This window comes from Notolepis coatsorum (genome assembly GCF_963971535.1).
Source record: "Notolepis coatsorum genome assembly, chromosome: 11".
Lineage (NCBI taxonomy): Eukaryota > Metazoa > Chordata > Actinopteri > Aulopiformes > Paralepididae > Notolepis > Notolepis coatsorum.
This window is the reverse complement of record NC_140175.1, coordinates 52,860,278-52,883,579: the sequence shown is the minus strand read 5'-3', so window position 1 is coordinate 52,883,579 and position 23,302 is coordinate 52,860,278. Positions and strand designations below refer to the sequence as shown.

General features: G+C 44.6%; 2 protein-coding genes across 3 annotated transcripts; one reads left to right on the top strand and one right to left on the bottom strand.

Annotated features, from left to right (window-relative positions):
• The first annotated feature begins 222 nt into the window (after nt 1–222).
• On the top strand, nt 223–5,535 carry LOC311236382 (uncharacterized protein). 2 transcript variants are annotated; one of them, XM_084324047.1, is made up of 2 exons: nt 223–392; nt 1,998–5,535. In XM_084324047.1, the coding sequence occupies exons 1-2, from the start codon at nt 263–265 to the stop codon at nt 2,660–2,662; spliced, it is 795 nt and encodes a 264-aa protein (XP_084180173.1). In that variant the 5' UTR covers nt 223–262; the 3' UTR covers nt 2,663–5,535. The 2 variants fall into 2 exon arrangements, with proteins under 2 accessions (XP_084180173.1, XP_084180172.1); XM_084324046.1 differs by having other exon boundaries at nt 1,995–5,535.
• A 59-nt stretch (nt 5,536–5,594) lies between these two features.
• rnf185 (ring finger protein 185) lies at nt 5,595–11,727 on the bottom strand. The gene is made up of 6 exons (XM_084324621.1): nt 11,110–11,727; nt 9,413–9,431; nt 9,138–9,250; nt 8,189–8,243; nt 6,299–6,416; nt 5,595–5,927 (listed from the first exon to the last, which is right to left on the bottom strand). Exons 1-6 carry the CDS (start codon nt 11,313–11,315, stop codon nt 5,830–5,832), a joined length of 609 nt encoding a protein of 202 aa, XP_084180747.1. The 5' UTR covers nt 11,316–11,727; the 3' UTR covers nt 5,595–5,829.
• Between the last annotated feature and the right edge of the window lie 11,575 nt (nt 11,728–23,302).

Genomic DNA, 23,302 nt, shown 5'->3' with positions numbered 1-23,302 from the left:
GCCACAATAGCAATGTTAAGAATTCCTAAATTGAGTGGTACCACACCGTCTCTGGAGGACAAGTCGGAAAAGTTAATGCATGGAATAGTGCGCCCTCATCCGACAGAAGACTGTAATGTCCTCAGCCCAGAAGAAAACGGACAAGCGTCAAGCGTCAAGCGTCAAGAGCGGCTGCGCGCAGAGGCGGAAACTGGGGCGGAAAAGGCGGGAGATGATTGCCGCTTCCGCGACCGCGGCGCAAGCACAACATCATCACAGCAAAATGGACGATAAGTTAATATTGTCCGTTTTTAATTTCCCAGAGCTGTATAATGTCACTTTACCAAACTACCGTTGCATTGAGAGTCGAAACAGCGCGTGGAGAAGCATCAGCGGGTTATTGAGTCTTCCGAGTGAGTAGTGTTTGTTTTAATTCCTCACAAGTTTTATAGCTACTTCTTAATGGCCTAGCTAATGGCTAGCGTATGCAGTTTGACATCACGAGTTAATAAATGTTGACATTTTGATATATATTTAGTTGTTCTGCAGTTACCGGTATGTGGTGTCTGCAGGTGTCGTGCGGAGCGCGGTGTTTAGCGTTTTCCTCCGCGCGGTTAGCACGGCAGGCGGTAGCTCCAGAAAAGTCGTGTCTGGTAGCGCCGCGGAACATCCGGGTACTTGCAGCGTATATGCCTGTTTGACAAAGTTACCGATTCTTACATTTTTACAGTCTGTTAACATTAACATCTGGGATAGCCACATGTTTTATTCGACACGTCTAACGTCGTTTATAGTTTGATTACCGACGTTCTACACATGTAATTTGAATGGAAATGGACAGGTTCCCCCCACCTCGTCCCGCCGCTGTGTATCAACAAAGCTGTCAATGTGGACGCGGCACCGTGGTAGCGGTAGCTGCTCTCTGCCGTAGGCCGCGCGCTGCAGACAGGGATGTTTCTGCTCTCATGCCGCGCCGCTAGCCGCGTGGTTGGGCTGCACGGGGAGGGAGGGATGCTCCTCTGATCTACATTATAGGCTCTTATTTTGAGTCACACATTTTCTTTCTTTTTTTGACAAATAGAATACAAATATGAGGCTCATGGGGCAATTTTTTTGATAGGTCATTGTTTGTAGCCCAGTAGAGGATGGAATCCAATCAGCTGCCCAATATTAGGGGGACTCGTTATAATAATAATAATACATCAGGCTTATATATAGTGCTTTTCTGGATACCCAAATAGAAATATGCTTAGTTTGTGCAGAAATCTAGTATACTATTTTGTATTAGAATATTATTTAAGTATTGGTTCTTTGCTACCTTTTATTTAATTTAATTTTCACCACTACATCACTGACTATTACCATGAGTGCATAAACGTGGTTGAGCCCATTCTAAGAGCAGATTGTTATCAACATGCAACATTCACACCAGCAGGAGTCACAAAAAAACACACTAACCCACACCTCAAAACAAACACACAAAACACCACCACTTAAATGCATCTGAGTAGGCAAATATATAATGTAATGTAGACTATCGTGGCTGGGTTCAAAGTTCAGTTGATTTGAACTTTTGAGCAACCTGCATGTTGCACATCACATTTCTCTGTGTACGACAGGGGAAACCCTTGCCTGTTTTAAAGACTTCCTCCACTCAAAATCATGTATTTTTCATTGTTGCCACCTCTTGGAGGCAGGCCTTTTGACTATACAGATTGTTATTCATGCAGAACTTGTCACCACAGCACCCTTTTCACATTCTTCCCCTGGATAAGGAGTTTCTCTGTAGTTCCCTTAAAATAATTTGTATATTCATGAATCCTTGCATTCTCAATGAGGGTAAATGTGTAGAGATGCTGCTAAGGCATTTTCAGTAGTTTATTGGTACATTTGGTGGAAAACATTTATACAAATTGTGGCAAATTGAGATAAGTTGATCTGGGGGCCTCAGCTGTTTTCTTCAATGTCTTTCTGCTTCCTTCTGTTCATTCTTCTGCTCTCTGTTCTCTCTCCAGCAGAGGAGTGCAAGAGGAAATGGAAGAACCTGAGAGACCGGTATCTGAAGGAAGTTCGCAATGAGCTGAAGACCAAGCAGCAAGGAGAGCTCATCCCCAGCCGATGGAAATACAGGCAACTACTCAACTTCATCGCACCCTTCACAGGGTCCAGAAATGGCATGTCGGAGAACGGAAATGACGACGACGATGAAGGGAACCACGGCAACGAGTCCGGCGAAGGCGAGACATCCGACGCGGCCAGGGTGGCTCTGGCCAACATGAAGGCCTCCTCCTCCTCCCAGGTCGATTCCAAGGCCCAGGTGGCCTTTGTGACCCAGCTGTCTCCGTCGTCTCCAGCCTCCGTCGTGGCCTTCCTGACCAAGCTTCCTTCAGGATCACCGATAGCCCCCCTGGCCAAGCCAGGGAGGAAACGCCGCTTACTTAGCATGCCGGCACCTCCTGCCCCTAAGACAAAGAGGCAGGCCAAAGACAATGTTCAGTCTTTTTCTTCCAAGCAGAGAGACGAGGACGAAATGTTTCTGTTGAGTTTTGTTCCCGCCTTGAAGCGACTCACTCCGCAGAAAAGATGCGAGACGAAAATTAAAATCCAGCATGTCATGTACGAGGCGGAGTTCAGCGTGGAGCAGCCGAAATCTCAAGAGAAAACAGAGACGGAATCAGACTGAGAACTGAGGCCCAATCAGAACCGTGATCAACATGACAAAGACACAAAAACCCCAAAACAAACTAGGGGTTAAAATGGCAGGAATCTCCGTTGTGGAAAGAAGTTGGATTTGTGTGATAAACTGAAAAACCCTGTGGGTGAAAAAAACATCCTGAAAATATTGTTTTTGTATTTTGTTCTTAGTTTTCTAAAGCTTCATCCAAAAGAAAAAAACTTCAAGAGGAAATTGTTTGTTCCGTTTTTACAGCATGGATCCACCGTTTTAGCTTATGGTTGATGAGCTCCTTATTTTGATAGTTAGTTAACCAAAATCACAAACTAGTTTAGTCACCTGCCGATGTACGTACACAGTACCTGTATGGGAAGTGTCGTGGGCGGTTTTGTTACCAATAACACGTTTTAGTAGCAGTTCTGTTTTGTTCGTCACACATGCATTATGACACTCAAGCGTAACGGTGAGACTCGGAACGCACTGATGCTTCTGTCACTGCTGAGGAATCCCATCCTTTACTGAACAATGGAGAAATATCTCCACATTAGAGATCTAACATTATATTTGTGAAAAGGGTGGAAAATGAAATTAATTTATGACAGACACTTTTTTTGTGCATTCAGGAACACTGACACCCTCTTTTAGCCCGGTGTTGTTGGCTCCATTGGTACCAGTATCCATATCGGTGCATTCCTATAAGATTTAGGAGGCATGGCCAAACAGATTAATATTAAGAAAACAGACATGCTACCATTAATATCTTTATTTACATACTATTCCTCTTGACCGACAGGGTGGACTTGATTTTATAAAAGGGGTTTATTTTATTCAATCAATCTGCATTTCATCTAGGCAGTTCTATTTGAGTTCTTTACATGTCATTACAGTAAGCAAACGTTCATGGTGAGCAAAATGGGATTATTCACAAGTTGAGAACACTATTAGAAAAATATACCATTCAGCTGTTCCTCCCTCCTATTTGTGAACTTCAGATACTAGCTCAAAGCTAGAAACTAGAGAAATAAGACTCAAACTTGTGATGTCATCCGGTATAAAGTCTGGAGCTGCTCCCTCGACGGATTAAGGAAGACTGATTGTATACCAAGGTGAGCTTTATTCTCTAGTAGTGTTCTCAGTTCTGAAACGATGTACCCGTATACTCAGAACATTCACCTGGGTGCTCCCAGTGTCGTCTATAACATCTTTCTCAATTCATTGTCTATGGAGCAGCTTCAGACTTTATACCTGATGACATCCCACGTTTGAGTTTTAGCACTGCAGTTTTTGGATTTGGTAGAGTTTGTGTTCACTAATATTTTTGGATTGTTTTAGACCACAGGAATAACACATGAACTGTACATGTTATATCCACTTTGGCAGTGGCGGATTAAGTTAGCATTACCTCCAGTAATGATTTTTAGATATAGCAGACATTCCAACATGTGAAGTTCATAAATTCACAGCCTAACTTTAGGAGCAGTCATAATAATATACAACGTGACACATGTAATTCTTACTAATACATCTAACAATGGGGCATGTGATTTATAACCTTAACATGGTGACAGAACTCCCTGGAAGTAAAGAATTTTTTTTGCAGCTTGTCTCCATTTTTTGGTTTCTTCAAAAGTCTTTATAAGCAGAAAAATATGATATGGACAATGAGACATTCAGTTACATTATTCAGTTATTGACAAGTTTACAAATACTGATCGCTTTCCTTCAACAATTAAAAACATCCACAAAATTGAGGCCAAAGCTATATTAAAAATTGTACAACTGTAACCCAGAAGTGATTTTAGGAGCAATATTTAACTTTTCTCTTTACCTTCACGGTGCCCAACAGACATTTTGATGAGTCATAGAACAGACACATTATTTATGTTATTGGTTACAGCTGTGTTCATCTATGACATGTCAAAAAGGTCTATTGTACATTAAACTTGCATATCAATGTTCATCATATATGGTGTATGTATGTACACATCTAAATCGCATAGTGATAGTATTGCAATTAAGATACTTGCTCTCAGTATTTGGTTGTATGAACAGTTAAAACAATAGATTAAGCAGGGAATGGAATGAACTTTCCTGTCAAACGCCTGTAGTGCCTAGTAGATTCACCTATTTCAATTCTATGTGGTTTCTTGGCAGGCAAGAGATGACAAGAGATAAAGGTGGAGTCTGTAATGTCGTCAAACAGTGACCTGACCTCTAGACAAAAGAGCCCTGCTTGGTATTGCACTTGTTTACTCGTTTTGTTTTTTGGGTTTAGTAACTGGATCTGTGCCGTTACCGTGCCGGGTAGGCGAAGTCCGCACACTATTCACTAACTTTCAGCAGCGACAGTTTACGTCACCGCGGCCGCATGGCCCACACAAACACTAACACAGAACTGATTAATGTCATTCAGGCTTAATTTACATGAAATCATAATATCAACATTACTGTCCATGCTGGCTTTTATGGCAGTTTGTTTTGTCAGCTAACAATTATGCTGCGCTGGCTGACAGATCACACTCCATCTAAGCAGTTTTCTACATCCTTTCCATTATGTATTCGGCAGCGCACCAGCACACGCAAATAGAGCACAGTCACCTATTATAGTGTGACTTTCTCCAGACCGGTCTTGGCAGAGCCTGAGGTGTGGTCAGCAGTAGCAACCCATCCCCACTTAACTTGCAATACCAAGAGGGGCTCTTTTGCCTAGAGGTTGATGGCATTACAGATTCTACCTTTAAGACAAATATACCAGCATTTAGCTGGTTTCTTGTGTTTATTTCAAGCCCTGATACAGTCCTAAAAAAACCCAGATTGGATAAATAACTAAATACTCCACAACTGGGTTCATCAAGAAATTACTTTTGCACTCTCTCTCTCTCTCTCTCAGCCGCACCCCCCGCACCCCCCCCCCCCCCACCCACCCACCCAAGTATGTGAATCTCAGCTCACAGACGAACGTCACATCATTGATTCAGTACATCATCACACTAGGTCTAAATCACAAGAGAGAAGTCAAGGAGCGACAGGGTCGTCGTGCCAAATACTTAGAATGTAAAGAGACAGAACCAGGTAGATGCAGGCGGGGCTGATGTTGAGTTAATTAATGTCTGATCTCTCTTGTGCAGCATGTGTCACGTTCTTTCTCCTGGGGGTTGTCTCGGTCATCCGGTCATTCATGCAATGAGCAGCCAGAACATGATCACCAGGGCCACGAACAGAAAGAGTCGAGACAGGAACTGCTCGTCCATGTGCTGAGGAGTCCCAGGGGCAGCTATGAGGGAAGCAGAGGTTCAACAGTTGCTGCTTCGCTCCTTTCAGGGGCGCCGTCTCACATTCGGGGGAACTGGGGATTCTAACTTGGCTATAGGTTAAGACATCCCATCCGTATGCCCTCAGGGATAATGTGGTATTCAGAGTTAGGGTTAGAGTATTGTTTACACTGTTTATTTTATAGTATTTCTTCTATTACCCTGCCCATACCTGTACCTCCCCTCTCCCATGCTGCTATAATGCCTGAATTTCCCCAAGGGGATCATTAAAGGAAGTTCTCATCTTAACCCCTTCAGCCAATCAGTATAGAGTATTCACCCAGGCTGGGGTACAGGGAAATTACATGTGTTTCAGGGTGCAAAACATCCATACCTGGTGGAGGTCTTCCATCGTTGATGTTAAATGCTGTGGCAAATATACCAAACGGAAAGGCACCAATCCCAAAGGACATCTGGAACCCTCCGTCTCCAAACCCGAACCCTTGAAATCCCTGTAAACAGAGTTACATGAATGTGTAATCTTCCAACATTAGGGAGGTGATGTAAAATATCCCCAGTGCTAAAACCCTGGGGTGAGCGCTGACAGAACCTAGCTTGGATGGGAGGGAGCAGGGCTTTAGCTTTAATGACACCTTGGTTTCCATCGCCCAGCTCTTATACAGGTCAAAATATCGGAGTACATTTCTTTTTAGGCTTATCTAACCATTAAGAACATATTACCCTTAATTATTAACCATTTAAGAACACATTATTCCCAGCAGCAGCCATGGGGGAGTACTGAGCAGATCAAGGGCACTTCGACCCTAAGTATCGAGGAAGGGTAAGGAACGTGTCTCGTTCAGGCCCACTCCTATGATTTTCCTAGCCGACAAACTGGCAGTTTTACAGAGGTTAAGATGTGACGCAATAGCCAATACAACATGTTGTCATGTCCCCACTGGGGCCTCTGCTCCTGCTCAGAGGTTGTTCTAATAGGTCCCACAGTGTCGGCTCATTCTCTTAATGAATTAACAGCAGATTGGCGCCACAGTGACTTGATGACTGCATCATCCACTGTAATACTTTCATCAGGAATGGATCATGCAACACGGCATGTTACATTGCAAACAGTCAAGACTCCGCAAATCTGTCTGAAAAAGAACACAGGGACATTATGGGAAATGCGCTTACCCTCTTCTCCAGAGTCAGACAAGAAGATGGACTAGCCTAGCTTAGTAAAGATTTATAGAAGTGGATATGGACCACTACTAGCCTAGCATAAAACTCCAGGAGAAGTGTTTTTGGCCAACAACTAGGCTAGCTAGTCCATATCCGCTTCTTGCTGACTTTCTCTGCTCGCCCTTCAGATACGGCTCGGTCCTTGGACCCCTCCTCTTCTCCCTCTACACCAAATCTCTGGGTAACATCACTTCTCATGCCTTCTCATACAACTGCTATGCTTCCCCTTGCCGCATGAATCCGCTTCAAGGTTCTTGACCTGGCATTCCATGCAACGAGGTGAATGGCTCCCTCCTACCTCAATGGTCAATGGTCTCTAACTACACACCCTCACCCCTATGCTCTGCATCTCCTGGCCATCCGAGACCCACTCCTATTCGGGTCAATCGAAACAAAGCAGGCTATTCTCCGTCCTGGCTCCACGGTGGTAGAACAAACTTCCCACCAGTCAGGACAGCTGAAACCAGCCTGTCAACTAAAAACGTACTTTGCTAATACTATGCTAATATACTACTATGCACTCAGAGTGTAGCACTCAAGTTCGACACTCCTAGACGAACAATACCACTTACCCTTAGCTGCCAGAGGTGTACCCCTCCTGCTGACTTGTTGTACACAATTTGTAAGTCACTTTAGATATAAGCGTCAGCTAAATGACTAAATGTAAATGTAATGCTGATAAGGATTCAGTATTGTGACTGTTTGTGTGAGAATTTATTCTTCAAAATCGTACTAAACAATATTTGGTTAAAAATCAAAACATTTATTCTTACCATGAGACACAATCCATTTGCAGCAGTGATGGGGCTTGTGATATTGTTACTGTGTCAGTATAGGCCATAGTGAGGATGTGAGTGTGTAAGTGCATGGATGCAATGCACGTACGCAACCGCAGCTATTGCGGATTCAAGCTTGTCTTCATTTGTGTTGATATTAGAAACTAATTCTAAGCATTTCTAAGTAATTATTTAAGACTTTTTTCTCTCCTCCCAGAACAACATAGTGAAGCTTTAGAGGATTGTTAATTTTAGGACATTATACTTACACCACGATTCTCTGGCTCTGGTCTCTGTCCCTGAGGTCGTGGGGGAGTTCGTTCCCTGGAACCAGGAGGAGATATTTAATCAACAACAGCTCACACAGAATTCATATTCAGACTCTAATTTGGCTGATATGCCTAATCGCATACTACTAACCAATTGATTTATATACTCTAACATTGAGTGGGAATACAACATAGCAGAATTTCATCAGTATTAGAACAATTATTATTAAGTGAAACATATGAGGACTCATCGCCTGACATACATTAGATGTATAGTTTAGTAATATCAGAATCAGAAAAGTCTTTATTGCCAAGTAGTTTTCACATACAAGGAATTTGCTTTGGTCGTTTTCGGTGCGACATTGGCGGACAGACATTAACAGACAGATAATACAATAAAGAGGTGGAGTAAGATAAAATGAATATATGAACTAAGATAAGCACAATAGAATATAATATAATTATGGAATAAAGTCAAATATAGGCCAGGGCTGTACAACTGTAAATAAAGAAGTTGAATAATATTAAATGGGATATAAACTAAATTAAATATAGCACAAAAGAATATAGTACAAAAAAAGGGAATAGGCCAGGGCTGTGCAATTGGGCAGTTATGTGCAAAGAGTATGAGTCAGTGAAGTACTGTGTGAACAGGTATGTTTGGTTGTTTATGCAAGTATTTAGTCCAGTAGGGGTGTGTTAATGTAACACCGTGGGGGGGGGGGGGTCAGTGAGGGTTCCGAGCCTTCTTGATGAGGCTCACTGCAGAGGGGAAGAAACTGTTCTTGTGGCATGAGGTTTTGGCCCTGATGGATGAATATGAGCATGTACATTACTGCTCAAACACATGGTTTATTGACAGAACTTGAAGGAACAATGGTTCTTCATCAGGTCAGAAGTAACAGAGGTTGACAATAAACTATATATTTTTTGGTGCCATTTTTTGTACCTGGGGTCCTGCTGCCCGGTGCTTCCTCTTCCATACAGAGGGATGACTTTGTCTCGGCTGATTCCTGCTTTACACACTGGACACACTTGTCTGTTGGGCCTTGTCTCCAGCCACTGCATCAACAGGAACAAACAATAAACCATTTAAAAAATTTTATCATCAAGGACACTTTTTTCTTTCTGTTATTCTATACCATGACTTACCAGTACCTGACAACAGTAATAGTAAGTAAGTATTTGAGGTGAATAAGTGAGAAGGACCAGTAGTCAACTCACCTGATGTAAGCAGGGCCAACTGATGGAGATGTGATGCAATGTCAGGGAAAGAAGGACGTGGAGGAAAAAATAGAATGTCTGATTAAAGAAACGTTATGATCAACTAGAAGTAAAGGGATAGTTGTGATTTTTGGAGCCCTAGCCCTATTTCATATTTACCAATGATGATGATGATTGCCTGGTAGAATCCTTTCTCAGTAGCTAGCTCTGGATAGTTTGCCACAAACCAATGCAAAGTCAATGGGGTTGAACTCCTGTCTGTATGAGGCTCACCGAAATGTACTCCACACAAGTAGATTTCAGTGAGCTTCAGTCAACTTGTACAGACAGGAGCTCAACCCTACTGACTTTGTTTTGGTTTGTGGCTAACTATCCACAACTAGTATGATATATGATCAATATCATCATTGGTAAGTAAGAAATAGGGCTAGGGTTCCAAAAATCACAACTATGCCTTTAAGGTGGACACATTCAAATATTAAAAGTAAGTTTGTTCATGTTTTCAAACTTCACATGAACAGGATCTGACTATTGATGAGGTCAAGATGATGTCACTTCCTGCTGAGGTTTGCACATAATCTGAATTAGAAAGGTAGTGTCTAGATCTCATAGCTGGGAAGGATGTTTGCACATTTAATTCTTAGGTGGTGGGGATGGTTAAGGTTAGGGTTCAACTAAGGGGACAGGTTTATAAACAACTTTTTAGGTGAATGAGGCTTTGCAGCTTCACATGAAAACCTCTTTCTGGGCCATGGGATGTAGACAGACAGCCATATTGGCTAGCTAGTGGACTGCAAGGATTGCCAGACTATTTCACTATTTTAACAGACCATTAATAACATTATATATATATATATATATATATATATATATGAATAGGATAGAAGTTAGAACCCTTAAACAATGACTGGCTACCTGTCAAAGTGGCTCGCTGAGGAGTTAAAAACAAAAACTAAACAACCCTGGGTACTGTGGTGGGATCAGGATAGAGGTCGACAATATATCTCTATTTCCCAACGTCTGGTGTGCAGTCTGTTATGGCTGAGTGAGGACACTGGTCCCAGGTTACTTTCACCATGTCTGAAAACTTCTCTGGACAGTCTGGCACCTAACAGGGCTGGCTGTTGCGTACCCGAGAATCTACGGTTGGTCTCTAAAGTCAATATGCATGATCAATACTGTAATGTCCCCCTCGCTCCCTTCCTATCGCTCCCTCTCTGTTTTTCCCCCTTCATTTTTGGTTGTTTTTTTGGTTTGTCAGCATAGCCTGAATTTACCAGTATTACCAGAATAACCAGGCTATTAGGCGAATGCTACAATTGAATAAAATCCAGTACACTATCTGACCTTGCTTCAGGATTTCAGTATTAAACGTAGGTTTGAATAATTAGGACAATGCATGATAAAAAAAAAGCTTACATATTTGTTTTAGGCTAAATAATTTATTTGTATTTTTTGAAGATGACGATGAATGGATCTTTTTATATACTTCTTGTGCACTTAAACGTTTCTATTAGACACTTCTGGTAAGTTTGTCTCCCCTATGTGCCATTTGGTCTGTATTTTTTTGTTCCATCCACAAAAACAAATTGGTCTGGTTTTGATTGATTGCAGAATGGGTACAGTTCAAAACTTTCGTCTTGTTTACATCAGGGTAATAGTACAAAGTCAAGTGAAACCTGTATGATTTAACCTACCAGAACAGGTGCCCACAGAGGCTGATCACGGCGTCCTTGGAGGTGTCCAGGCAGATGTTACACTCAAAGGTGCTGTCCTGGTTCCCACCGTCCCCCGCCGGGGTGGAGGTGCTGCTGCTGCCGGGGCCACCGGACAGGCCCCCGGGGTTCGTGTTCTCTGTGGCCGCTGCTGAGCCAGAGGCTGCTGGGGGGGCAGCGGTCGCCATTATGTTCCGCAAAAACAGGATATGTGACCAGAGTAGAAACAGCTGACCCTTCAAGAATGGAAAGAAAGCAGTAGCCCAGATACTGTCCAGAAGGAAAGCAGTGTCGTTACGGTACAACAACCAGCCGGACACAGACAACGATCGGAGCTTTTGGTGTAGCTAACGTTAGCCGAGTGAGACTAGTCCATCCAGCAAAAGCAGTTTATTTGCAGACAGACAAGCTAAAAATAAATAACACAAAGTATCAAACAAGGACGCCGTCTCAATTAATCCAAACTGTCGCGGACGTTAGCGATTATTAACTAACGTTAGCCCTACTAACGCCTGGGCTCGGAAGTTGTGAAGTTAGTTAGCCTATAGCCTATGTTGTCACCATAGTACTAGATTACCGGAGATTGCATCACTAGCCCTAGCTAGATGTGGCGAGATCACACCAATGGGCGTGAATTCTTTCCCGTAGCCTTTGTTTGCGAAGACGCTCTCTGATTGGCTAGCCCGCGTCCAGCGAAGACCCTCTCTGATTGGTTTAGCGCCGAAGGGTCTCCTTCTGCATATTCAACAACAATTTTATGTTGTTCCCTAACCCTAACAACCTTAACCCTAACCTTAACCCTAACTCTAAGCATAACCCACTTCGAAAGAGGGCCAAAGGCTTTAAAGCATAACCACTTTGAAGCAGAGAATATATATGTACAAGGCGGAAGAGACCCTTCGGCGCTAAACCAATCAGAGAGGGTCTTCGCTGTACGCGGCTAGCCAATCAGAGAGCGTCTTCGCAAACAAAGTATACGGAAAAAAATCACGCCACCAATGGAGGGACGGTGGGCGTGTCAGTTGAATTGTGAGTCAGTTTGTGCTCCACAAGATTTATTTTCCAAAACAAACACGGAAGATGAAGTTCATTCAAGACTTCGTTTTCTGGATTTTTTTTTGTGTCAGTGGCAAATCCATTTGATGTCATGACTCATGATAGCACAAATTCAGGAAAAAATAAATAACGCACATCCTCCGTTCCTTGGTGCTGAGCCAAACTGTAAAAACAGTAGTAGCAGGCATGCGTTGTTCATGGGACGGAGTAGCACGGTGTGCAAGCTCACTCGCTATTTGCATATCAATAGCGCCGGTCGTCAGGTGTGTTAAATACGTTCTCAGACACATTCACACTTAACTTGTTGTGAAGACATGTTACATTCCATTCGTAGAGGCAATTAGGCACTGTCTTTAGTCTGTGCCCAAGCGAGGGGACATTAAATGCGCATTCAGATGATTTCAATAACGCACCACTGAGTAGTAGTACACAAAACAAAGCGGGGCTCGCAACTCTCTTTTGATGTACGGATGTACGGTACTCTATCCCCCCCCCCCCCCTCACAGTGAGCTGTGGTGTTCCACAAGGAAGCATACTAGGACCGCTACTCGTCCTAATTTATGCAAATGACATGTCGTCAGCCTGTGACTGCAACTTGTTCCTGTTTGCGGACGACTCAGCCCTGCTGGTCTCTGACAAGAACAAGTTGCAGGTTGAAAAAACCCTCAGCTCGGAACTAGGCAAAATCTGCATATGGCTCGCTGATAACAAACTATCATTACACATGGGCAAAACAGAGTCTGTTCTCTTCGGTTCAAATAACAAACTCAGCAAGACCGACGGCTTCTCAGTTACAGTGGGTGACAATATTGTCACGAGGAAAGACGAAATTACCTACCTGGGTTCCATCCTAGAGGCAAATCTTTCCTGTGACAAAATGGCATCCAATGTAATAAAAAAAAGTCAACCAACGAACGTTAGGTTATGACTATAACCAAGTTCTGTTAACACTTAGTGAACGTGCAGCGTTCATTGCATATATATCGCTTCAGCATATATACACTGAATAATTTCACAAATGTACCTTTAAATGCCAGCATTCATCTGGCCACACCCCCATCCGCTTACCTATATAAGCAGGGGTGGTGCCACACACTCATCTCCTTCCCAACAAATTTCATCACAATGAATGAATGAAAAATCAAGGGCCTGCAGCGTCGTCTAAACGCTGAGCGTTCACTAAGTGTTAACAGAACTTGGTTATAGTCATAACCTAACGTTCTGTTTCACACCTAGCTCACGCTCAGCGTTCATTGCATAATAGGAGCTGAGCGGGAGCTAGAAGCTCGACAAATGTACCCTGCTGAGGCCCCCCACAACCATCAGACCAGGGAGGGCCGAGCCCCCCCGACCCACCCTAATGGAGGGCACCCCCCCTATTGGTGGCTTCACGGGAGGGCGACGGACCCGACCGTGCGAAGAGGCACTCAAGCAACTCAACGCACAGGGTGAGCAGACCGTGGCTTGACCCCACGACTACACACACGCACAACCCGCATGCCACCCGGGAACGAACGGAGGGAAACAACCTCGTTACTGCCCCCAGAATCACGGGGTCAAGGGCAAACCCAACCCCGTGGCAAGGCCGTAGCAGCGGAGCGCGAAGGAAGACCCAGACCCACCAAAAGGACTGGACTCCCTGGAATGGGGGCCCGGAGAAGTCCATGATGCCAGCATCAAGACCCCACCAGGTGGGCACGTAGTGCCCCGCCCCCCACATCGCCAGCGTATTCGGACAAAAAACCCTCAGCCGAGCGGGCCCTGTCCCCCCAATAGTACACCGCCTGGCACACTGACCCTGCAACAGGCAGTCAGCATGGCCGTAAGCACACAAAAAAGGTTAACCAACGGAAGCAGGCAGCGCACCGGGGAAAAACCAGGCAACAGGCTATTAACCCGAGCCTGGAGACTGCGGACGAGACAGGCGCCAGAGGGGACAGCTGAACACAGCCGCCCCGGCGGAAGGAGCGGAAGCTGGCGGTGTTGCATGACCAAGCCTCCATTCAAAAACCCCCCCACCCAGAGGGGGCACCCTCAGGGGCACCCTCAACCGGTGAACCCGAGAGTTGACACTGCTCCAACACACCAGGGAATCAACCACCTTGGCGTTACCCAATGCGGTGGTTGTTCCTATAACCCCTCAAGAAAAAACTCCAAAACACACCTGCGGGTATACACCGGCTATACCGCAGTACAAGTGTTTCAGTTTTCAAAAAAGGGTTAACCCAGGCCTACGGGTCGACGAAACATTACCTCGGACCGGGCCTGGCGATACGGGAAGCACAGGGTCACCAGAGGAGGTCAAAGACCACCCCAACAGGCCCCTCTTCGCCATGCGTGAGAGAGGAGCGAAAAAGAATGGAGAACCAGCCCCTAAGCACACCGTACTTGGTATTCCCAGGCGGTCTCCCAACCAAGTACTAACCAGGACCAACCTGTGTAGCGGCCGAGATCCGACGAGATCGAGCGTGTACAGGTTGGCATGGCCGTAAGCCATTACGACAGTGCTGAGTAAAAACGTACCCAACCAAAGTCTCCATAGCGCTTAACCCTGTGACACCCGGACCGACCTGGCATTTTTCCCCCTGAAAAAAGCCCAAGTCCCTCAGGGTACCAGAACAGCAGATCTGCATCCCCGGCGGACAACGGGTTCAACTGATCCGGACCAGCGTGACCAGAACCAGTCCCGTGCCCTAACCACGCCGACATGCCTACTCCAGGAGAAAGGGCAGATATGCGTGTCGATCTTAACATGAAAAGAAGGCGCCACCCAGACGTTCGGGCGAACCGCGCCTGGTGGCCCACCCCAAGGGCGTGAGACCCCTCTACATATGTTCAGATCCATTCCGTCATCATCCCCCAGACATGAACGAGAATCCGTCGATAACCAACCCAGGTCGTGGGATGTGGTCGTCGGAAGAGGAAAAACCCCCATCTCAGTTGCTTTATAAAAACGCCGTTTTAACCACAAGCAACCAAGGCGTGCCAGTCAGTCGCCTGTTTACAGCGAGCTAGCACTATACGTGTGTCGGGACACACCCCCATCAATGAACAGGCTATTTAGACCTGTCATTGAATCCCCAAGGCGCCCAGGGGAACGACAAGAGGGGTGTGACACTTCCTAACTCCAACACTTTTTGAATAGAAAAGAAGGAAGCATCAACAGTATGTATCCCAGTCTACACAGCCGGGGTAAATTTTTTTCACATTTTTACATCCCACCACCCTCCCATAGGAAGGAGACGGGGATCCCCAGAGAGACTTCCCACGCGAGCTGTACAGATTGAAAAGAATATATTGCACCTTGAGCCATGTAAAAAATTGGTTTTAGGGCTCTCCGGGGAAGAGCCACTGAACCCATACACACTCAATAATCGAATTGAATCGAATACATATACAATAGAATAGGACACCTTCTAGAGGGTCCACTCACTTTGACAATCTGAGGAGGAAGGCTCTGTACTCTGATGGAGGCTCCCTCACATGGAAGGAGGAGTCCGAAGTCACAGAAGGCACGAATAGGCGCTTGGTGAGGAGGAGCCCTGACCACCCCCCTGAAACAGATCCATCACATGGACCTGAACAGCACACGGAAGTCCTACCAACAGAGACGCGCACGGTGACGTACTCTATGGCGGGGGAATTTCTGCGGTGCACACGCCCAATATTCCAGGCCGTGGTACCAGGAAACTCCCCCCCCCCCCCCCGTAACGTGCCGAACCGCAACGTGACGGGAACCTTGAAGGACAGGGGGTGTACCCCTGACTGACAGAAACAAGGGGGAGAGGAAAGGTTACCAGTTCACCCCTTTACGACCCCACACCCATGATACGATGTAATGACAAAAAGAGAATATGACACAGTCATAGTCAGCTCTATGAAGCGTTTGACAGCTCCACACAGCGCATGAACTAACCTGCTATCTGATTTTTACTAAGGAAAAAACACAGAATAGAGAGGGCTCTAAGAGCCCCGGTCCAACATACACATGTGCTTCTGTGGCCAGTCCAACCCAGTTGTAGGTCACATGACACACACAACCCATCATCACCTACAAAAAATGGCAAAAACACTCTACAGAGGAACGCCATTTTTCATAATGAGAGAATACATAATTCTCGATTAGTATCGGCCACAGGCCTTGCTAAGCACACACGACAGCGACCAAACAATCTTTTCTTTTAGGAAAATAAAGTTTCTCCAGCTGTTTTAGCACAACCTCAGCAATCAAGCTAAGGGTTACATCGCATCCCTACCACACAAAAGACACAATGTAGTGCAACATGTCGGATAGGAGGATGAAAAAAGTCCCCAGGGAACCGGGGGGAAACACAATCCTCTTATTTTACCCTTAATACGGCCAGTTAAAACAGGAAAACCTGTTAATATGTGAACACTGTTCATTGTCATCACAGGCTGAGAAAAGAACATTCTTTTACTCACTTGTCACTAAGCATAGCTTCATAGGTTAGTTACCTTAGTTGTGAGTACACGGTACATATAAACACACATGATGTTTCTCACACAACAACCAGATCATTTTCACATCTGTAACAACCCGATTTGCACGGAGAAGCTAACTGCCAGTGACAAAGACAGTTCACACATAACTTGCGTCGTATCCTAAATGCATTGCAGCAACACGTTATTCACAAAACATTTAGAAAGGTAAAACCAGAAGACGTGTTATAAGGTCTGGTCAAACCTTGTCCTACCCGGAACGTAGATCAGCGAAGTGCAGTCTCAAGACACCGTAGGAACACAGCCGTCCTGTGTTGTTCGATCCGGGCAGCGTCGCCGCTCTACCCGTCGCAACGGTCCCTTTATTGACGCAATCCTTGCCGTCCTGGCTCAGGGCAGGGTCGACGAACATCCCCTGTCAAAGACGACGTCGTAGTCAAGAGTGTAAAACATGTTACAATCAAAGCACGTACAACAGAGTAGCATTAAGCTAACGGCCGCTCCAACCGTCGGTCGCTATTACCCCTGCTCGCGAGACGTCGAGCGAACGGCGCACGCGACCAGAGGGGAGCTCACGGCTGCGCGCGAGTAGCAGAAGCTACCTCGCGCTGGCCTTGTCCGATAGCAGCAAGCTAACGTTTCCTAGTGATCACAACAGCTAGCGCCGCAGCTAAGCTGACTGGCTAACAGTAGGCCCAACCTCTGTAGGCCCTGCAGTGATCCCAGCAGGCTAACGCCGCAGCTAACAGCTGACCGGCTAACCGTAAGCTAAGCAGCTACCTCTTGAACTTGTACACAATGATATAACACTCACCCAGACAGGCCGTCGTTCTGAAACCCTTCTCACTTTTTAAGAGAAAAGAGAAACAAGATGTCAACACAGCTTTACAACAGTGATTTTACCAACACCCGACGGAATCAGCACAATACCAAACTGGCCTGTGTAGCTGACTTGAACATGGATCTTCCGCTAACGAACATTCATGCACATATCTCCTCGTGAAGGAATACTCTCATTTGGATATGAAAGAAGGGGCTACACTCGTCCAGAAAACACAGGGATCACCAGTGTTAATGGTCGCGGCCCACTAGTTAAAACTACAATGGTCTTCAGACCAAGGTCTTCTGTCGCCTAGGTGGCTGAACAAAGGACCCTAGCCTGGGGCCGGTTTCCATAAACATTGTCAAGTAGCCCCCATAGCACTAACAGACAAGTGAAGCCCGCCAGCAACAGTACTCACCCAACCTGAAACCCACCGCTTCTCACAACAGTTCAGCTGTGGCCTGACAGGTTTCACCCCAACAAACACAGCAAGGAACTGCAGTTGAGAAGCATGCAGCGGCGTGCTCCCAATACGAAAACCGGTGGAGGGTTTTTAGAATGATCACCATCTTCCAGACACTCCAGTGACGAAGACAACATTGCCGTATTTTCTCGAAAATAGTGAGAGAGAAAATAAAGATATGATGTCAACGTATCTCCTTGTTCTTCCTTTCCTTGTAAACAATATTATTCTCCACGTCAAGTGGGCATATGAGCAACACGTTGCTTGTGATGAAATTTGAGAAGGAGATGAGTGTGTGGCACCACCCCTGCTTATATAGGTAAGCGGATGAGGGTGTGGCCAGATGAATGCTGGCATTTAAAGGTACATTTGTGAAATTATTCAGTGTATATATGCTGAAGCGAGATATATGCAATGAACGCTGAGCGTGAGCTAGGTGTGAAACAGAACTAGATTCTTGTACCGGATCTCCTCTCTGGTAAACAAGAATACCCTGAAGACTCTGGCAGGAGCACTCATTCAAGGGTACTACGACTATGCATGCACCTCATGGTACCAAAGCACCTCAAAGGCGCTTAAAACAAGATTACAAACATCACAAAACAAACTGGTCAGACTACTACTTGACCTTACCCCCAGAACCCACCTCACCCCTGCCCACTTTGACAACCTAGGATGGCTTAGAGTAGACGACAGAGTACAGCAACTTGCAATGGGCCTGGTCTACAAGATACACTATACGACTAAGGTACCCATGTACATGTCAAAATACTTCCCAAAGGTCAGTGAATACCACAACCACTACACCAGAGGAAGCTCAACAAATCATGTTAAACCCAGATTTGGCTCAAACAAGGGACTAAACACGTTTCGCAATTATGCCACATCAATGTGGAACGCCCTACCCAAAGCTGTAAAGGAATGTGAATCCCTACCCACATTCAAAACCGCTCTTAAAGAGCACCTACGGGAGGCTGCCATTCGAAACTGGCCACCGTAAATGCCCAAAACCCCCACCACCTCCTAATAGACAGTCTCCTCCCCACCGCATGTATATATTCCCTCCCTGCCGTATGTATATTTCTCTACCACTCTCCCACCCACCCACCCCCTCCTAATGTACAGTCCCATCCCCATCATATGTATATACTCTGTCAGGATCTAGGGGTAACAGTACTGTATATTTGAATACCGTTTATGTCACAAATGTATCAGTACTAAATACCTATTTGTCATGTATGTTGTGTATGTCATAAATGTCTATATGAATTGAAAATGGGGGACGCTGATGGAAACAAGACAAACGTCTTTCTCAGGTCTGCATCCCCTTAACAATTGTGTGTATTGAGCCGTACTGTATTGTACCCATTCTGCAATCTGTTAAATAAAGTTTTCATTCATTCATTCATTCATTCATTCATTCATTCATTCATTCATTCATTCATTCATTCATTCATTCATTAATTCATTCATTCATTCATGCTCCAAGGTGTTTTAATTGACAAATAATTGCAGTAGATACAACGTTTCGACCGACCCTTCCGGTCTTTTTCAAGTATGAACACAACACAAATATTACATCTTTTTATACAGGAAATTAAATAGATGAGCTATCAGCCCCATAGAACATATATATCTATGATCAGCCCCACCTAGAATCACCAGGTGGGGCTGATCATAGATATATATGTTCTATATATATCTATGGGGCTGATAGCTCATCTATTTAATTATAGATTACATTGGTAGTTTTACATGTTATTTAGCCTCTTATTTATATATATTTTTTTATCTCTTTCCCAGTTGATGGGTGATAGAAAAAAGTGAATTTTTCTGTAAAGTGACATGAGCACACGAACCACGGTTTACATCGGGCAGTACATTTGTGGTAACATAAAACATTTACACAGCACCTAAATATCACATTACAGGTCATGTGAACTAAAGTGTCAGGACCTCTCTGATGTCATGTTGCTTACAGCTAAAGGTGGGGAGGTTGGAAGCAGGGCCAGACAAACGCATCGGTCATTCTGTGTTATATTTCATACTGGCTTCGTGTCTTGCTTCGCCTAAACGTCAGACTCGGTGTGCGCGCATCCCTGAACATAATCCTGGTCAGAATAACGGGGCAGACTATAATATATTTGCATTTGTTAGCCATGCTAGCTGTAGAGGAGCCAAAGCTATATATTTAGGTTATTGTATTATATGAATGTTTATGTTTATTTTTATAACCTTACATTGAAACGGCATTAGGAATATTGATTGGATTTAGACAGGGCCGGACTGGGGAAATAATTCATACCGGGAGATATAGCGCGAAATATAGCCCCAATCAGGCCACTTTTTAAGTGGGGGGTCTGGGGGTCCCCCACCCGGAAATTTTAGTTACAAAGACTTAATTTCCTGCATTCTGGTGAATTTTAGTGCATGTGAATCACAAACTAATGAGCCAACAATTGCTTAGTACAATGTACTGTTATGAACCTCAAATAAAACTGTTGTGGCACTAGCAATGGTACTCTCTCCACCTTCAAAAAGAAAAAAGCAAGAGCACAACATATTTTTCTATTTACTATTATAATACAGTTAACCACTCTCTCCACCTATTCAAACAAGTCAAGAGCACAATACCATATTCACTTTACTGATGCACTACATCAACAGTTAAAATAGCCCTTTACACAAACATTAAATAACAGACCTTTCATTACAATACTATAATAACAGTAGCCACTGCCAGAATAGTGACACATGTATCACGTGTGGTGAGCACACGCATGCATGCACAACGAAGACAGAAGATTGCGTTGTCTCAATCATTTTAACTATAAAATGAGCTCAAAGTATGAGCTCACTGACTGAAATTTCCAACAAAAAGAATCAATTGTCAAATAATATTGATCACATTAACTAGACTAGATGTTTTTGAGGAAATTAGAAAGGGAACAACAACTTAACCCTTGTGTCTGATCAGATTCTTATTTTTTTGATAACTTTGCAGTGATTATGTTTGTAGCCAATGTGGCAAAGGTGTAATCTTTGAATTATCTTGGAATTATTTTGACTCTCTCTTTCATAAATTGTTTATTCAACTTCAGCCCCAATCATAACCACCACATATTGTTTTTTGTAATGTCAGATTTAACAACTCCTTTTGGGAGTGTGCCATCTGCCATTCCATTCGCCGCCTCCACGGTCAATCAGTTGTATCGCCTGGTCCCGCCTCCACCAATCACAAGCGGCAGCACGGCTCCATTGTGTGTGTGTGTGTCCGCGTGAGGGAGAGAGAGTCAGATAGTTCTCCAACTCTGTAGCAGACAGTGAAATCCTGGTTGTTCCCCACCCACCTGGTTATCTAAAAACGATCGCGCCGCGCCACCGCCACAACTAGAAACAATGACCTGGCAAAAAAGAATTAAATTAAATTATAATAAAAAAAATATATAATATTCTTTTTTTTATATATATTTTTTTTTATCTGTGCAGGCCAGGCCACCGGGAAAACTCCCGGTGCTCCCGATGGCCAGTCCGGGCCTGGATTTAGATACAGTCATTGTATCTAATGTCACAGTATGATATCATAATCAAACATTCTAGAACATTTGTGATGTCACATTATGATGTCATCTATATATATTCAACAATTCTCTATTTGTGACAGAGTTGCTTGCCATTCTCTGGGCATTGTGGTGGGTGGAGGAAGTGGGACCAAGCCAGGTCATTATATGTTCTGACTCGGCTGCTGCACTGATGCCTCTGAGTGCAGGTGGGTCTAAAGCTCGCCCTGATCTCATTCAGGAAATAATGTTGGTTTTATATAGGATTGCGAAGGCAGGCTGGTCAGTGGAGTTTTGTTGGGTTCCGGGGCATGCTGGGATTGCGGGAAATGAGATGGCTGACTCCCAGTCCCTTGCCAAACAGAGCCTGGGAAGGGAGGAAGAGATAGGCATTTCAATGGGAAGAGTAGAACTCAGAGAGAAGATAAAGAAAGGAGTTGAGGCTGAGTGGCAGGCTGAGTGGGAAAAGGGGACTAAGGGGAGGCACTATTTCTCTCTGCAGCCTCGGGTCAAAATCAAGGTGGATGGATATGGGTCTAGGAGTGATAGGGTGAAGATGTGTAGATTGAGGCTGGGACACTGTGGGTTGAACAGTACCTTGTGCATTGTGGGAAAACATCCAGATGGGCGGTGTGAATGTGGAGAGACTGAAACTGTCGGGCATGTTTTCCTAGAATGTGAAAGGTATAGGAAAGAGAGGGAAATCTTTTATAAAAGTCTGGTAGAGTTGGGAGTCTCTTCCTTCTCTCTTAAATCTTTCTTTGGCATGGATAATGAGAATGAGAATGAGGCTCAAATAAGGGACTAAACACGTTTCGCAATTATGCCACATCAATGTGGAACGCCCTACCCAAAGCTGTAAAGGAATGTGGATCACTACCCACTTTCAAAACCACTCTCAAGGGACACCTACGAGAGACTGCAATTCAAAACTGGCCCCTGTAAATGTCCTAACCCAACCCCCTCCAATGTACAGTCATTTACCTAGTATGGTTTTGTCAATAGTCCAATGTACAATTTTGCTTGTTTGTACAGTGTCCCCCCCCCCCCCAATGTACAGTTTTGCTTGTTTATACAGTGTTTCTCCCCCCCCCCCAACCACCTCCAATGTAAATTACCCAGTATGCTTGTCAATATCCCAATGTACCCAACCCCCCCCACACAACCCCACCCAACCTCCAATGTACAGTTTCTACGTCAAATGTATATACTCCCTTTTCTTGACTCCTTTTGTATCACAAACAGTACTGTATTTGCAAATCTGGTATGTCATAAATGTATAGATGTAGCAGTACTGACTATCTGTATGTCATGTATGTCATATATGTCCTGATGAATTGAAAATGGGGGACCCTGATGTAAACAAGACAAAAGTCTTTCTCTGGTCTGCATCCCCTTAACAATTGTGTGTATTGAGCTGTACTGTATTGTACCCATTCTGCAATCTGTTAATAAAGTTTTCAATCAATCAATCAATTCAAAACCACCAGCTGATCACAGAGTCAGTGCTGACATTTCTGCACGCGTCAGAGTTGTACCAGAGGATATAGCGTTATTGTATTTATTAGTATTGGACAGGCAAGAGGAGCAGAGAAGAGATTCTCACCGGGGAGAGTGTAGCGTGTGGGAGGCCGCACTATCTCTCCCTAGATCCTACCCTTGCTGAGCAGGCGCCCCGACCGAACTGTAGGGGTCGCTGTCCACAACGCCCAGGACCCACCCTTCAGCTTTCCCACCCTCTAATACTGCCAATTATATTAGTGTGAGCGGCCAGCCAAGCTGATAGCAACGCCGGGAGCTGGATTCGAACAG

What these genes read in the sequence shown, in the direction of transcription:
- LOC311236382 (XM_084324046.1), top strand. Translation starts at nt 263, where the DNA reads ATGGACGATAAGTTAATATTGTCCGTTTTTAATTTCCCAGAGCTGTAT. An exon ending in CGGGTTATTGAGTCTTCCGA is followed by an intron (nt 393 to 1,994) that starts GTGAGTAGTGTT and finishes TTCTCTCTCCAG; the next exon opens with CAGAGGAGTGCAAGAGGAAA.
- rnf185 (XM_084324621.1), bottom strand. Translation starts at nt 11,315, where the DNA reads ATGGCGACCGCTGCCCCCCCAGCAGCCTCTGGCTCAGCAGCGGCCACA. An exon ending in CAGAGCCAGAGAATCGTGGT is followed by an intron (nt 6,417 to 8,188) that starts GTAAGTATAATG and finishes CTCTGTTTACAG; the next exon opens with GGATTTCAAGGGTTCGGGTT. An exon ending in CGATGGAAGACCTCCACCAG is followed by an intron (nt 5,928 to 6,298) that starts GTATGGATGTTT and finishes CTTCCCTCATAG; the next exon opens with CTGCCCCTGGGACTCCTCAG.